The sequence below is a fragment of the Hoplias malabaricus genome, chromosome 2, assembly GCF_029633855.1.
Source record: "Hoplias malabaricus isolate fHopMal1 chromosome 2, fHopMal1.hap1, whole genome shotgun sequence".
Taxonomy (NCBI): domain Eukaryota; kingdom Metazoa; phylum Chordata; class Actinopteri; order Characiformes; family Erythrinidae; genus Hoplias; species Hoplias malabaricus.
This window is the reverse complement of record NC_089801.1, coordinates 78,008,133-78,022,577: the sequence shown is the minus strand read 5'-3', so window position 1 is coordinate 78,022,577 and position 14,445 is coordinate 78,008,133. Positions and strand designations below refer to the sequence as shown.

At 39.0% G+C, this 14,445-nt stretch overlaps 1 protein-coding gene across 1 annotated transcript; it reads right to left on the bottom strand.

The window, feature by feature from the left end:
- LOC136687331 (NACHT, LRR and PYD domains-containing protein 3-like) lies at window positions 1-10,772 on the bottom strand. Its single transcript, XM_066661712.1, has 14 exons — window positions 10,646-10,772; window positions 9,881-9,984; window positions 9,676-9,786; window positions 9,474-9,572; window positions 8,632-8,763; window positions 8,426-8,542; window positions 5,419-7,368; window positions 4,966-5,139; window positions 4,031-4,204; window positions 2,854-3,027; window positions 2,159-2,329; window positions 1,441-1,614; window positions 956-1,002; window positions 1-772 (listed from the first exon to the last, which is right to left on the bottom strand). The coding sequence occupies exons 2-14, from the start codon at window positions 9,946-9,948 to the stop codon at window positions 225-227; spliced, it is 3,939 nt and encodes a 1,312-aa protein (XP_066517809.1). The 5' UTR covers window positions 9,949-9,984; window positions 10,646-10,772; the 3' UTR covers window positions 1-224.
- Between the last annotated feature and the right edge of the window lie 3,673 nt (window positions 10,773-14,445).

Genomic DNA, 14,445 nt, shown 5'->3' with positions numbered 1-14,445 from the left:
GTTTATGTATTTATTTACATGCTACGTCACTGCAGAATAATGAAGAATTTTCCATTAACTGGGCTTTTGCAAATAATGAAAACATTTGGTTTTATCTGTCTTGAACACTGACATCAACCAACGCTGATGATCTCATAATGGCTTTTAATTAGCCTGAATAATCTTTGATTAAGCAATGTAAACATTACAAACACATCAAATCCCACACAGAAACAATGGAAAAACTATTCTATCTGACACAAATCCAATGTGGACTCTGTATCCCAAAGATAAAACCCAGCACAGAGGGGTTCCGTGAATGTGGTGTGGAGTGTGTGTAAGTTTGTTAGTGTGTGTGTGTCAGGTGAGACGCTGTAGAAGGACAGAGTGCCAGCCTCATGATCCACATACACTCCTACTCTGTTAGAGCTGGAGGGAGGAGGAGAGACAAGAGTTCCATTATTATTGTGACAAACAGCGTAATAGTTATTACAGCAACTCAGAATCCAGGACTTCTCATTTCGTCCAAAGCAGCTGTCATTCTTGTTTCCTTTTCTCGTGATTGATCTACACGCCACTGCAATATAGACCCTTCCCCCACTCCGTTTAGTTTCCCAGTAACAGGGTCCAGTCAGATTTTCTCTACACAGAACCTGGTTCCAAACATTAAATCTCTCTGGATGATCAGGATACGACCATTGTGTCCTCCTCATACGCTTCACATTCCTGTTCCCAGCAAACAGTGAGAGTTCTCTGTTCACTGTGTTTGGGTCAAGTGTGAGCTTGCAAGCATCTACACACAAGAACACATATAACACACAATAAGATACACAACAATGAGCTACATGTCATACAACAAGAAACACAGCACAAAATAAACACAAAACATTATCAGATATAAAACAGACACACAAAACTGAAAACAGCAAGAGAGTGATAAAGTGTGTGTGAAAGAGCCTGAAGCGAGAAAACCTACATTTTCTTGGTCCTGGTTTTATCCTGATCTCTCCTGCATGTTCCAACCTACAGAAACACACACAATGCTGAGCTGATGGCTGTGTTGAAATATTGTGCCTTCTCACGGTTTTCTCTATTCTGAGGCCCATGTTCAGCTTAATAACTGGTGTCATTTATTTATTTTATTTTTGATAACAGAAGAAAGATCATCACCTCTGGTTTTTATTACAGAGAAACAATGTTTCACTTTCTCTGTGAATCATTCCCCCAAATCCATTTGTTCTTCGCACCCTCAAACAAAGAATAATGCAGCTGTCGCTCTTCTACTATGATCACATTAAATCCTTTCTCGATCCTACACTCAGCTGCTCATTTATTGGGTTCTTCAGACTACATTCCACACAAACTAGAATCAATAATCCATAGAGCTTTATAGAAAACACAGTAATAGCTGATATCACCAGATTAGTTGTTCAACACAAAAATATGGAAAGTTATTCACACCTGAGGGTTTTCAATCTGCAATGTGGTTCCTCAAGTTTATTCAAGAGCAGCATCTCTCCGGTGTCTCCTGGGTGATTGTAGGTCAGATCCAGTACTTTCAGATGAGAGGGGTTTGAGCTCAGAGCTGAAGCTAGAGAAGCACAGCCTTCCTCTGTAACCATACAACCAGACAATCTGCAAATAGCAGGGAAAAGGCATAAGCAAATTTAGAGAAGTGGTATTTACTCAGATCAAAATAGGCTGCTGTTCAGAACAAAACCAGCAAACACAAAATTCTGTGCATTCTGCTTAACAGAAATTTAAATGTATACAGGATATGACAAAATCAATTACTCATTGTACAAACAGGGCCTTACCTGTTACCTTCACATATCTTTAAGGACCCATTACATCACAAGATTTTCACAGGGGTCATCTGTTAAGCACGTCAGTGGGCCAATATTTTGAATGAATTAAGCCAATAACACTTCTGGAAGTCTCAAAAGTGAGGTCTGCTGTTCCATACCCACCACTCATTTAAATCAGCTTCTTATATGTAGATCCACAATGGGGGTATCTGGCTCCACTGGCACAGTTAAAGCATGCTCAAGGCCACCAGTCCAACTCCTAGCTCCAACATCTAGGTAACTTTTTCTAAAAGTGTTTTTAGATTATTTTTAAACATAACAACTCTTCTTGGTGATGCTTTACATATGAAGAATAAAACCCCAGAACTGACCTGAGTATCACCAGTTTACAGTGTGAACTCTTCAGTCCAGCAGAGAGCTTCTCCACTCCTGAATCCAGCAGGTCATTGTTACTGAGGTCCAGTTCTTTCAGGGAGGAGTTCACCAGTAAAACTGACCCCAGGTTTTCACAAGACTTTTCCCCAAAATTACACCAAGCTAGTCTATAAAGAGAGGGGGAATATATATATATATATATGCCATCCTGATGCACCAGCTGCTGATGAGCGATTGCTTTCATTGTGTGTGGTTCCTTACTGTTTAGCAGTTCAGCAGGCCATCATATAAATGACTAAAGGGACATGGATACCGAGATACAGAGTGTAGAATTGTAGGATATAGAAAAAACAGTGTTTGAAATCAATATACTATGACATATTGTGTGCCTGGTCCATTTTATATCTGTATTTTATATCAAACACAATTTTTGCCGCTAAATTAAGCTCCATTTACTTAGATCTCTGAAAAATAAAGTAATTATGTAAAAATATTATTTAATAAATATTACTCAATTTAAGTATATAATAAAGAAGCATCGAAAACAAAAAAAATGCCTTGTGTGCAAAATATACAGAAGTTGAAGCAGTGATGTTCTCACAAAGTAACTACAGTCATGTCGCCAGACCTTTGTCATCTGACATTTTAAAGAAGTTAAAAAATTTCTGTCAGGAAAAAAATCTTGCCCCACCTGAGTGTCTCCAGTTTACATTTTGAACGTTTCAGTGCATCAGAGAGCAGCTTCACTCCTGAATCTTTCAGGTCATTGCTACTGAGGTCCAGCTCTTTTAGGGACGAGTTTGGTGAATTCAGAGCAGAAAAGAGAGTTCCACAGGAACTCATAGTGAGTTTACAACCAGTCAGTCTGTGAAGTGAAACAGAAAGCTCAGGGGTATTAATTCAATGAGATTAATGAGAAAAATAATCCCATAAAGGTGTGCCATTGGTTAAATCTGCCAGTGTGTATATAAAGCCGTAAAAACCTGTTGAAAGGAAAAGGTTTTTTTCTTCTCATGTAATGCTACTATTTTGGAGAATAATGATTTTCATTGGACATTTAATTGAACTAGCCCTCTCCAGGGTGTATTCCCACCTTGCGCCCAATGATTCCAGGTAGGCTCTGGACCCACCGCGACCCTGAACTGGATAAGCGGTTACAGATAATGAATGAATGAATGATTTTCAATGGACATTTAATTGATCTAGCCCCCTCCAGGGTGTATTCCCGCCTTGTGCCCAATAATTCCAGGTAGGTTCTGGACCCACCGCGACACTGAACTGGATAAGCGTTTACAGAAAATGAATGAATGAATGAATGAATTTAATTGAACTAGACATTCATTTGGATATGTTTCAACATCAAGTTGAAATGTAAACTCAGCAGACCCCAGCACAAATGTACACAGATTTTCTAACCATCAGCTCCATGCTAGGGACCTCAGTAGCATTTCTGCATAAAATTGATTAAAATCTTTCTCCATGTCTGATAGAGTTTCAGGTTCATTTATGCTTTTATCCTTTCACTTTCTGAGGTAACTATTTTTTTGACAGATGACATTCAAAACATTTTAAGTTATATTTGAGATCTTTAATTATTTGAGCCATTAATACATTCCAAACCCATGAAATATTACTGCATTTTTGCCCTGAACTGAAAGTCACAAATTTTACATATGCATATTATATTCTACACTCTTCATATTTTGCAGGGTGTGTTACTAGTTTAATACCTTGCGACGTTTAAACATAAATTGTTAACCATTCTCATGAGTGAAAATGATAAAAAAGCTTTAGCCAATTTCAGCCAAACTTAAAGATATTTATAAAATGGAATTTATAACTTTTTAAATTATGGAATGAAATCTCACCTGAGTGTCTCCAATTTACAGTTTGAACTCTTCAGTCCACCAGAGATCAGCTTTACTCCAGAGTCCTGCAGGTCATTTTTACTGAGGTCCAGCTCTTTCAGGGATGTGTTTGGTGATTTTAAAGCAGAGCAGAGAGCTTTGCAAGAGTTCCTGGTGTACTGACAATCTGTGAGTCTGAAATGTAAAGAAAATACAGGAGAAAGAATATTTTAAATAGAGAATGTTAATTACAGGCTCATGTGAATAAACTAAAATTTTCCTTTATTTCTCCAAAAATAACAAATTATGTGATGAATACATAAACATTTACATGTTCTGGATACCTCTAGTACTATTTACACTCATTTTAAGTTATGTTTTATATTTGTTTTGTCTCTTTTGACATACCTGCATATGTAATTCCCACTATTTCACAATACATTTACTTTGATTTCTGCTCTGCAAACATGGTTCCTTATAAACAGTTTAAATTTATATACTGTAATATATCATGAAAGGTTTCTTTATATGACATTTGCCCACTTCTACGATCTCATGTTATTTGTACACATCCATTTATAATAGAAATACAAATATCCCCAAGGAACAAATATCAAAATCTATAAAATAAAATAAATATGAAAAGCCGGATAAAACAAAATACATGAATACATATAACAGAGTAGTGTCAATAAAAACTTAGACGTAAAATGTTTAATTTTAGGGGCACAGAAAACTGCAAATATAACATTTTAATATATAAAACCTTCCATTTTGTATGAACTATTTTTTTTTTACCACTCCTTGTTCCCATAAATGGAAATGTATCTGGGGATCAATTCTTGAATTCCAAATGCTTTTTTTTTAGATAATTTCTGCCAAAATCAAGAATTTCATTGGCTGCTGTTTTTCTGTTTTTCTGGAGTTTTTCAGGAGTAAATCAAACCTGATCTCACCTGAGAGTCTCCAGTTTACAGTTTGAACTCTGTAGTGTCTCACAGATCAGCTTCACTCCTGTATCCCGCAGGTGAGTGTTACTGAGGTCCAGCTCCTTCAGGAATGTATTCGGTGATTTCAAAGCAGAGCAGAGAGTTTCACATGAACTCACAGACAGGTTATAGCCAGACAATCTGTAACGGGAGGTAAATGCAGTGCATAGTACATTTAAAACAGAGAATGTGAAATTCAGCCCCAGAGGATTCAAGAATTACTTTAGGAAAATAATTAATTCATTTGTTTATTGCTTTCACTTTCCTCACATAATTAACGCAGTGAGGTAAGTTTTATTTTACTTCAGAATTTATTGTGAAAAATTTATAAATCAGTGCTCTATAAACAACTTGGAACAATTTGGGTCTCATTCAACATCAAAACTTCAACATAAATAAAAATTCAGTCACAACACTCACACTGCCTTTCTGCAGTTACTCACAGCTGGGATCAGTCTCCAATAACCCTTTTCAGTGGTGTTGTACTTCCTCAAATCCAGTTCATCCAGCACCTCATCTGAGTTCACGAGCATGTAGGCTAATGCTAAACATTCTCCAGAAGACAGCGGTGTTTTTGAGTGTTTCTCTGTCTTGAGATAATCCTGAAGTTTACTGGATAAAAGGGAGTCATTCATTTCAGTGAGAGAAAAGAGCAAGTTAATAGACCTGTCAGAAGGAGGATCCTCTTTTTGTATTATATGTTTGATGTACTGAATGGTTTTCTTTATGTTCTCTGAACTGTTCACTCTGTGCGTCAGTAGGACCTGCAAAAGTTTTTGATTGGACTCTAGAGAGATGCCCACCAGAAAACGGAGAAACAGATCGAGGTGTCCAGTCTTGCTCTTTAAAGCTGTACGCACAGCTCCCTTCAGCAGCTCGTCCAGTGAAACTCTGTGAGACCAATTTGTATCTTGAGGCTTGAAAAGACGCAGCACCTCCATGTTCTTGTTCACACTCTCAAACGGCTTCATGCTTCGAGGTTTCAAAAAGTGCAGCTCCTGCATGTTCTTGTTCACATAGCAGTGAAACACATAGAAAGCAGCCAGGAACTCCTGAAAGCTCAGATGCACAAAGCAGTAAACCTTCCTCTGGTAAAGCACAGACTCCTCCCTAAAGATCTCAGTGCAAATCCCAGAGTACACTGAGGCCTCAGTGACATCAATCCCACACTCTCTCAGGTCGTCTTCATAGAACATCACATTGCCCTCCATCAGCTGTTTGAAAGCCAGTTCAGACAGTTTCAGAAACATGTTCCTGTTGGATCTCAGGAGTTCCTGTAGAGTTCCTCTCTCATCTTCCTCCTCATACTTCTCCTTCCTCATGATTGTCTGAGTGCACAGGAAGTGTGAGTACATTGCAGTCAGAGTTTTAGGGATTTCTGTGGTCCCTTGTTTCATGATTCGCTGAAGCACAGTTGCAGAGATCCAGCAGAAGACTGGAATGTGGCACATGATGTGGAGACTCCTCGTCATCTTAATGTGGGAGATGACACTGTCGGCTTGGTGTTGGTCACTAATCCTCTTCCTGAAGTACTCCTCCTTCTGTGGATCATTGAATCCCTGAATTTCTGTCACACAGCTGATGTACTGAGAGGGGATCTGATTGGCTGCTGCTGGTCTGGAGGTTATCCAGATGTGAGCAGAGGGAAGCAGGTCTCCTTTGATGAGGTTTGTAATCAACACGTTCACTGAAGACATTTTGGTCACGTCTGACACTTTCTCACACTCTGAGAACTTCAGTGGAATTCTGCTTTCATCAAGGCCGTCAAATATGAACACAGTTTTACACACGTCATAATCCTTTGTGTCCAGACCTCGGAGCTCAGGATGGAGGTCACACAGAAGTCCATGAAGACTGTACTGTTTGTCTTTAATCAGGTTCAGCTCTCGGAATGGAAGCACAAACATGAACTCTATATCCTGATTGGCTTTTCCTTCAGCCCAGTCCAGAATGAACTTCTGCACAGAGACAGTTTTTCCAATGCCAGCAATGCCTTTAGTCAGAACGGTTCTTAGATTTATGCCTTTTTTATCTCTTTCATTTCCATCAAGCACGGGCTTGAGTGTGTATTCAAAAATGTCATTGCAGTTGATTGGAATATCATGTCGATGTTTCCTAGAAGTCTTTTCAATCTGTAAAACTTCATGTTCTTCATTCACTCCTTCCCTCTCTCCCTCGATGATGTAGAGCTGAGTGTAAACCCTGTTCAGGAGAATTTTATTCTCTTGTGTTCTGAATCCCTCAAATAAGCTCTCGTACTTGTTCTTCAGGCTAATTTTGTTTATTTCTGAGAAACTGACCAGGACATCATGTGTTAGTTCAGGTGGATTTTGTAGTTCTCCAGTTCCTTCCACTGGTATAAACTTCTGTCTGATAAGGTTGATTAAAAACACAATTAAAATACCCATAATGCCATAAATTGGTTCAAACAAATCTTGATTGATATATAATTACAATATTCTCATGTATATTTTAGCCCCCTACACCTTAATCTTGCAGGTGGATTGGCGACTCGAAAGTGTCCGTAGGTGTGAGTGAATGTGTGTGTCTGTGTTGACACACACTGTGAAGGACTGGCGTCCCCTCCAGGGTGTATTCCCGCCTTGCGCCCAATGATTCCAGGTAGGCTCTGGACCCCCCGCGACCCTAAATTGGATAAGCGGTTACAGATAATGGATGGATGGACTTTACATTACAATTACATTCTTCAAGCATCACCAGATGGAATTTACCAAAACCAAATTGACTACGTTTTGTGAACCAAGAGAGGGAAGAGCTCTGTTTCAGTTGCAAAGACATGTCCTGGAGACACTACCTGCTGCGCCAAAAACAAGGAGTGTTTTTCAGATTATCTGTGAAATCACAAATAAATTTCAGCCTCAAGTTGATATGATAAGGGATGTAAATGGACAAATGATAAATGACCAATTCTCAAAGAACATGGAAGCAGTGTACAAAAGGCCTCTACAAACAAGACACTTTGGATGATCTCAAATACACTGAAGTATTTTTATTAAATGTAGGCCAGAGCCAGAGCTGCAGATGTACCCTGCAGCACTCATGAAGTATGACTCAGCCTGGCATTTGGCAGAGGGTGGATGAAGGAACTGGAAAAGATTTTCCAATTGTCCAAACTATTATTATTTATGTGGTATGATTTAAGCTTGACAGGAAGAATATCAATGCCTTGGAATCATTATCAAACGGTCAATTTCTATTTATTCCTTTTTACAAGGTCTAGTTCTTTCTATCAATGGTTCTCAAGATTTTTAGTCACAGTCCACTGAGGCTTAACGGTGATGTGGACGTCATTGTCCACCATAATAACAGCAAACATGCAACAAACATGGGTGAATGTGTAAGTGGCTATTTGTCACATACATTTACATCATGTTAAAACACTCAAAGCCCTTAATGTTTCACTCACTTCAAAACAGAAGACACTGGAATACTGCTGAAATATAAAGGTTGACTCATGGAATGGTCACTTTTCATCGACACACAGCTGAAACCTGGAGAAATTGGTCTCTGTGTCTCTCGCCTACTGTTGTTAAACAAAGTGAAAAAAGCTTAACTGTTATAAAAGTGAAGTGCTGCATGTAGCACTTTTTTTTTAGCAGAAATACCTTTTACCTCTTCACAGAACTAGTTATACCGAGGGTCCATGTTTTTTCTTCTCCACTGTTGATGTCTTTAGACTTCATAATGTATCTGCACCTCTTAGCAAGCCCACCCCCAGGTCCTGGAGATGCTGCTCTCTTCCCCCTAAGAATATTACATCCAGGATGAAAGCAAAGTAGTGAGAAATTCCATCAACTCTTAATATGAACAAAATGGAAGTGGAAAGACTGTCATTGATGCTGGGGCTATTTGAGTTTTAGAAATGGATCGCTTCTTAAACTAAGACTGTTTGATGCTGGATGACAAAAGTAATCAGTATTTTGGAAAAGTCACGTTTCCTTTATTCCTGTTTACAAGCTGCTGTACTCTCAATCAATGGTTCTCAAGATTTTCAGACCCAGTCCACTGGGGATTGCACAACAGCAAATATATAACAACAAATATGGGTGAATGTATAAGTGGCTATGGGTCACATAAGCCACATTACTTTATGATACAAAAAGGAAGTCTTTACTGTTTCACTCACTTCAAGACAGAAGACAAAGGAACACTGCAGAATATAAAGGTTGACTCCTGTAATGGTCACATTTCCACTACAGAAAAGTAAACAGCCATGGCCTTGAGGTTAGAGAATTGAGCATGAGGTCAGAGTGTCGCTAGTTCAATTCCAGTGTTAAAAAAAAGAAAATCATTCAGGGCTGAAATGGCCTCTAGCAAGGCACCTAACCCCCACACTGTTTCCCTGGCTCAGAGACGGTTGGCAGTCCCCTGCTCCTGTTGTGTGTGTGTGTGTTCACTGCCCCTAATGTGTGTGTGAAGAATTGCTCACTAGTGTGTGTTTGTGTGTTCACTACCATGGAGGGGTTAAATGCAGAGAAGAAATTTCCCTATGGGGATCAATAAAGGTGTTTCTTCTTCTTCTTCTGTTTCTTCTTCTTCTGTTTCTTCTTCTTCTAAGCAAAGAGGAGAAAAACTGTTTATCAAGAGACTTTAAAACATTTATACATACTTTTAAAGTGATATGTGTAGTAGATTTTATTCAGCAATCCATTTTACCTCTGCCCAGAACTATTTGAACTGATGTTCTGTGTTTTTTCTTCTCCACTGCTATATCGGCACCGTTTAACAAGTTCACCCCCAGGTGCTGGAGATGCTGTTCTCTTCACCCTAAAAAAGTGCATCCACGAAAGTAGGGAAAGTATTGAGACATTCCTTGACACTGAGGCTATATGAGTTTTAGAAATTAATTAAAGCTTCTTACTTTAGCTGAGAGGCTTGTCCTCCACTGCTACGCTTGTGAGTTTCCATCATGGGACTACTAATCTTCATAGGGACACACAAGTCAGACACTGAACATGCTGCTCCCTGATAGGTGCAAAATGTTTATTCATAATACGATTCGTGAAAGGCATTCTCCAATCAAAACAAACTCTCCAAAACTATTCGACACTCTACAGATCAACAATCACAAGAGTTGTGCGTTCTGACAACATCTGGTATAACTATATCTCACAACAGAAAAGACAGTCTACTTTGTATGAATTTAACAGAGGGCTTTAGGCTTCTGTTTAATTTGATAACACCTAATGCACAGATAGAAGATGGACAGTTTTAAGATATATTTACTTATTCACCACAACGCAAGAACACTCCCTGTCAAACACAGGGCACACCCACATAGTAACACACATATTCTTGGAGAGTTATTTTTCTGACAAATATATTGATTTAAATGTAATTTCTATTAATTATTATCCAGGCACTTTTTTTAAATTATCAAAACATCTGGATTTAATTTTGAATAAACTCAATATTGAATGCCAGAGTGTTATTCAGCTGTTGTTGTCGTGTGCACATCGTTTTGTTGCCTTTGCTTTGTCTAACGCATTATAGAAGTTAATATCTTTCTTGATGTTTTAGGCTAAAACATGACAAGCCTTATTAAGTTATAATCAGATATAAGCACAAAAATATAACAACACTCCACTCAAAGACAGTCTTAATGATTAAAAATAAAAACTCTTGCCGTGTGAAATCCAGAGAGTCTTCATCTGAAATCGTTATCATCTCTAAGATATTTTCGGTTTTGTTTCTTCTTTTCCTTTGGATAATCAGCGTCACCTTTGTAAACAGAGCCGCGTTCCCGCCCAACGCTCTTAGTCAGTGCACACTCCGGGCTCCGTCACAAACAGCGCCATTCTCCCTACATAGTGCACTTCAAGAATACTGAAAATACGTCGAGCAATTAAGCTTTACACGTTAATTTTATGACCTACACAGTGCAGTACACATGGAGAAGTGTGATCATTTCAGCATTAGTCTCACTAAGGCGAGGAAACATTCAAAAGGTAAAAAAAACTACTGTGTTTTAAAGAAAGTCTTGTAGACAGTCATGACACTATCCTCCAAGAGTCTGTTATCTGTAGGCACTCCAGGAGACAGGACTGATCCAGGACATGCATGACTAAACTTACACACTTTATTTGCACTGGAATAAAGTGTCCTTGTTTAAGCTGAGTAAATTTACTCTTTGATACTTCAGTAAAATAAAGTAGAGTCTGTGAATCAGTTTTCTCTAGTTTGTTTTTATAGTTTCAATGAGCATAATACAGTAAAACATGTTTAATCTTGCAGTGATTCTGTGCAGCAGTTGAATAATTCTAACACCCAACACTTATATTGTCACTGTGGTGGTACCCTTAAGAGCACATATTTTGTGCCTTTAATTAGGGAACATATTTGTACCTCAGGGCGGCATGGTGTGGTAGTGTCACAGTCACACAGCTCCAGGGACTTGGGGGTTGTGGGTTCAAGTCCTGCTCCGGGGACTGTCTGTATGGAGTTGGTGTGTTGTCCCCGTGTCCGTGTGGGTTTCCTCTGGGTGCTCCGATTCAAAAGTGTGTGTGTGTGTGTGTGTGTGTGCTGCCCTGTGAAGGACTGGTGCCCATCCAGGGTGTATTCCTGCCTTGCGCCCAATGATTCCGGGTAGGCTCTGGACCCCCCATGTCCCTGAACTGGATAAGGGTTACAGATAATGAATGAATTTGTACCTCATTCTTAAAGATAAAAAGTAACAAATTACATTTACTCACGTTGCTGTATTTGAGTAGTTTTTTTGTGTGTGTACTTGTAGTTTTTTAAGTAGTTTTTAAAATCTTTTACTTTTAGTACATTTTGCTCAAAGTATTTATACTTCATTCCTTCATTCATTGTCTGTAAGCCCCTATCCAGTTCATGGTCGCGGTGGGTCCAGAGCCTACCCAGAATAATTGGGCGCAAGGCTGAGACACAACCTGGTGGGGGCACTAGTCACTCACATTCACTCACACCTAGGGACACTTTTGAGTCACCATGCCACCTACCAACGTGTGTTTTTGGACCATGGGAGGAAACCAGCGGACACAGGTAGAACACACAAAATTCCTCACAGACAGTCACCCGGAGCGGTACATTATGGCACCATAATGGAACTGCTGAATGATTTAAAGGTGGACCAATAAATGCAAATAGGCAGCCAACTACAAGCCAACCCCAAGGTGACATTATGTGTTTGAGGACTGTATTGGGGACACCTTGAGATACGCCAGACAAGTGTAAGTCAGATATACCCTTAATAGAATTTCCTAGAATTGTTATACTCAAAATCAGGGGTGCAGTACTCCTGTGCTGAAGCGGGTGTAGTGCTCACACACATATTAATATCTGTTAATTGACAGGTTTAGTAGGTGTGTTTTAATAGGGACATCAGCAAATATTGTGTGACACCAGACCGTCCTGATAGCAAGGAGATGGCGGAGTACATTTATCTACTGAGGGCAAAGTTGGTGTTCCACTGGTTTTAGATATAATACCACATGTTAGCACTTCACAATCCAATTTACAAATTTTTCCTTCATTAGGTTCTTTTGTTATTCTGTATATAGTAGATTAGTTATCATTTTAATCCAGCACAGTGTCAACGTTTTCAGCGTCTTCTTTTTATATCAGGCTTATACTCATTATTATATCTCTCTTAATTTTTGATAATATTTGTATTAGCTTTTATTCCAGAATAAAGGTCTCTGTGACTTTAAAATCTGTTTGAGGAGATAAAAATAAATCATTATATTCTGATTACAGGACAGTAATCTGAGTGGTACAGTGGTGGACCAGCAATGGTCTACAGTCAGTGGTTTGCCAACCTTTTTACACCAGTGGACCGATATATGTTCACAGTCTGGGCGGCGGTGTGCATCCCTGCCCCAGCTAGCAAGGTAGATCTGGGCCGATTCTGGCTCCAGCTCCGCACTGTCGGCTGGCTGCCGTCTCGGTGTGAATGCGGCACCCTGCATCTGGCCCATTTTCGGCTTCACGGTGGCACTGTCGGCTGGCTGTGATTCGGCGTGAATGCGGCACCCTGTATATGGCCCAGTTCCGGCTGCACGCAGGCACTGTCGGCTGGCGAGGCGATTGCCCTTGCAGTTAGCACACTACACTGATCAGAGCATTTTATTAAATACTGCGTATAAATCGTATGTGGCTCACATCTAAAAATAAAAGCCAATACTGGTAACTGTCTGGAACACAATGTAAAAAATGTTAAATAAACAGAATCATTATTTTAACTTGTTAAATGCCATACAGTTATAGGTAAGCTTTGGTAATATTGTAATATTTTAGAATATTGATGTAATGACTGGGACACGAACGACAGAAATCATAATGATAAATAGGTTTAATAAGGAGACAGTGCTGCGCTGAAGGGAGGAAATTGTTAAGTTTTTGAAGACGACTGGACTGGAAGGACAGCTTTAAAATGAATGAACTCTGAATGAGAAAACAGAAGGTGGCAGAAGCGAACCGCTGTAAAAACACAAAAGATGAGCCAGATCTGGGCCCAGTCTGGCACTAATGGCGTGCTTCTGGCTCAAACTCGGCCGTGGTCCGGTTATCGCGATTTAGTTATGGTTTACCGGACTATGGTCGAGTCATTCATAGCACCTCAGCCACAACACTCAGCCGAGTCTGGGCCGAGAGTTTCACAGACTTGGGCCACAACTATCGGCCCACTCTACAGCCGAGACAATGCCGGACGTAGTGTTTTTGTTCCGGCATGCGTGATTCGGCCCGAGTGTGGGCCGATACAATTTTGCTAGCTGGGCGCTTTATTGTGTCCCTAAATTTGGTCATGATCTCACTTTTGGGTCTACTCAATTTAGCTCTGCTATACTTAGCTCTTTAGATTTTTCAATAGGAAAATCTAGCCACTGAAAGTATGTACCTGTTTTCACATTTTTTTGTGTGTAAAGTGGAATGCATGTGTGAGGATAAGTGTAGTAGTAATTTATTCATTTATTGTTAGTTTATTACACTAGTGCCTTAAACCTTCAAGGACACTAACATTTCATGTGTAACGTGATTGATCAGAGTCATTAGTAGCCTGCTTAAATCTTATATTTTCAAATAAAACTAAAAAATGTGTTTTGTAATAAAAACTACATTTTATTGTATTTTATCATTTAAAAAGTTTTTGTTAGTTTAAAAGATATTAATTAATATTCAAAAAGGCATTGTTTTGTTTTAGGTTATATGTAATATATACTGTGCAAAAGTTTTAGGCCCCAGAGATTGAGATTTTAAAAGCTATTTATCTGAGTAATAAGTGTTTATTTGTTAAAAAATAAAAACAAATCAAGCCCAACATTAGAATAAAACCAAATAACATTATTACAGTAAGTGTAATATTATGTGTTTAAAACTTCTGTACAGTACTATATATAAACAAACTATGCCTTTTTTACACATCCATTATTAATGAGAATGTAGTAGTAGTGTGAGATATTTGTT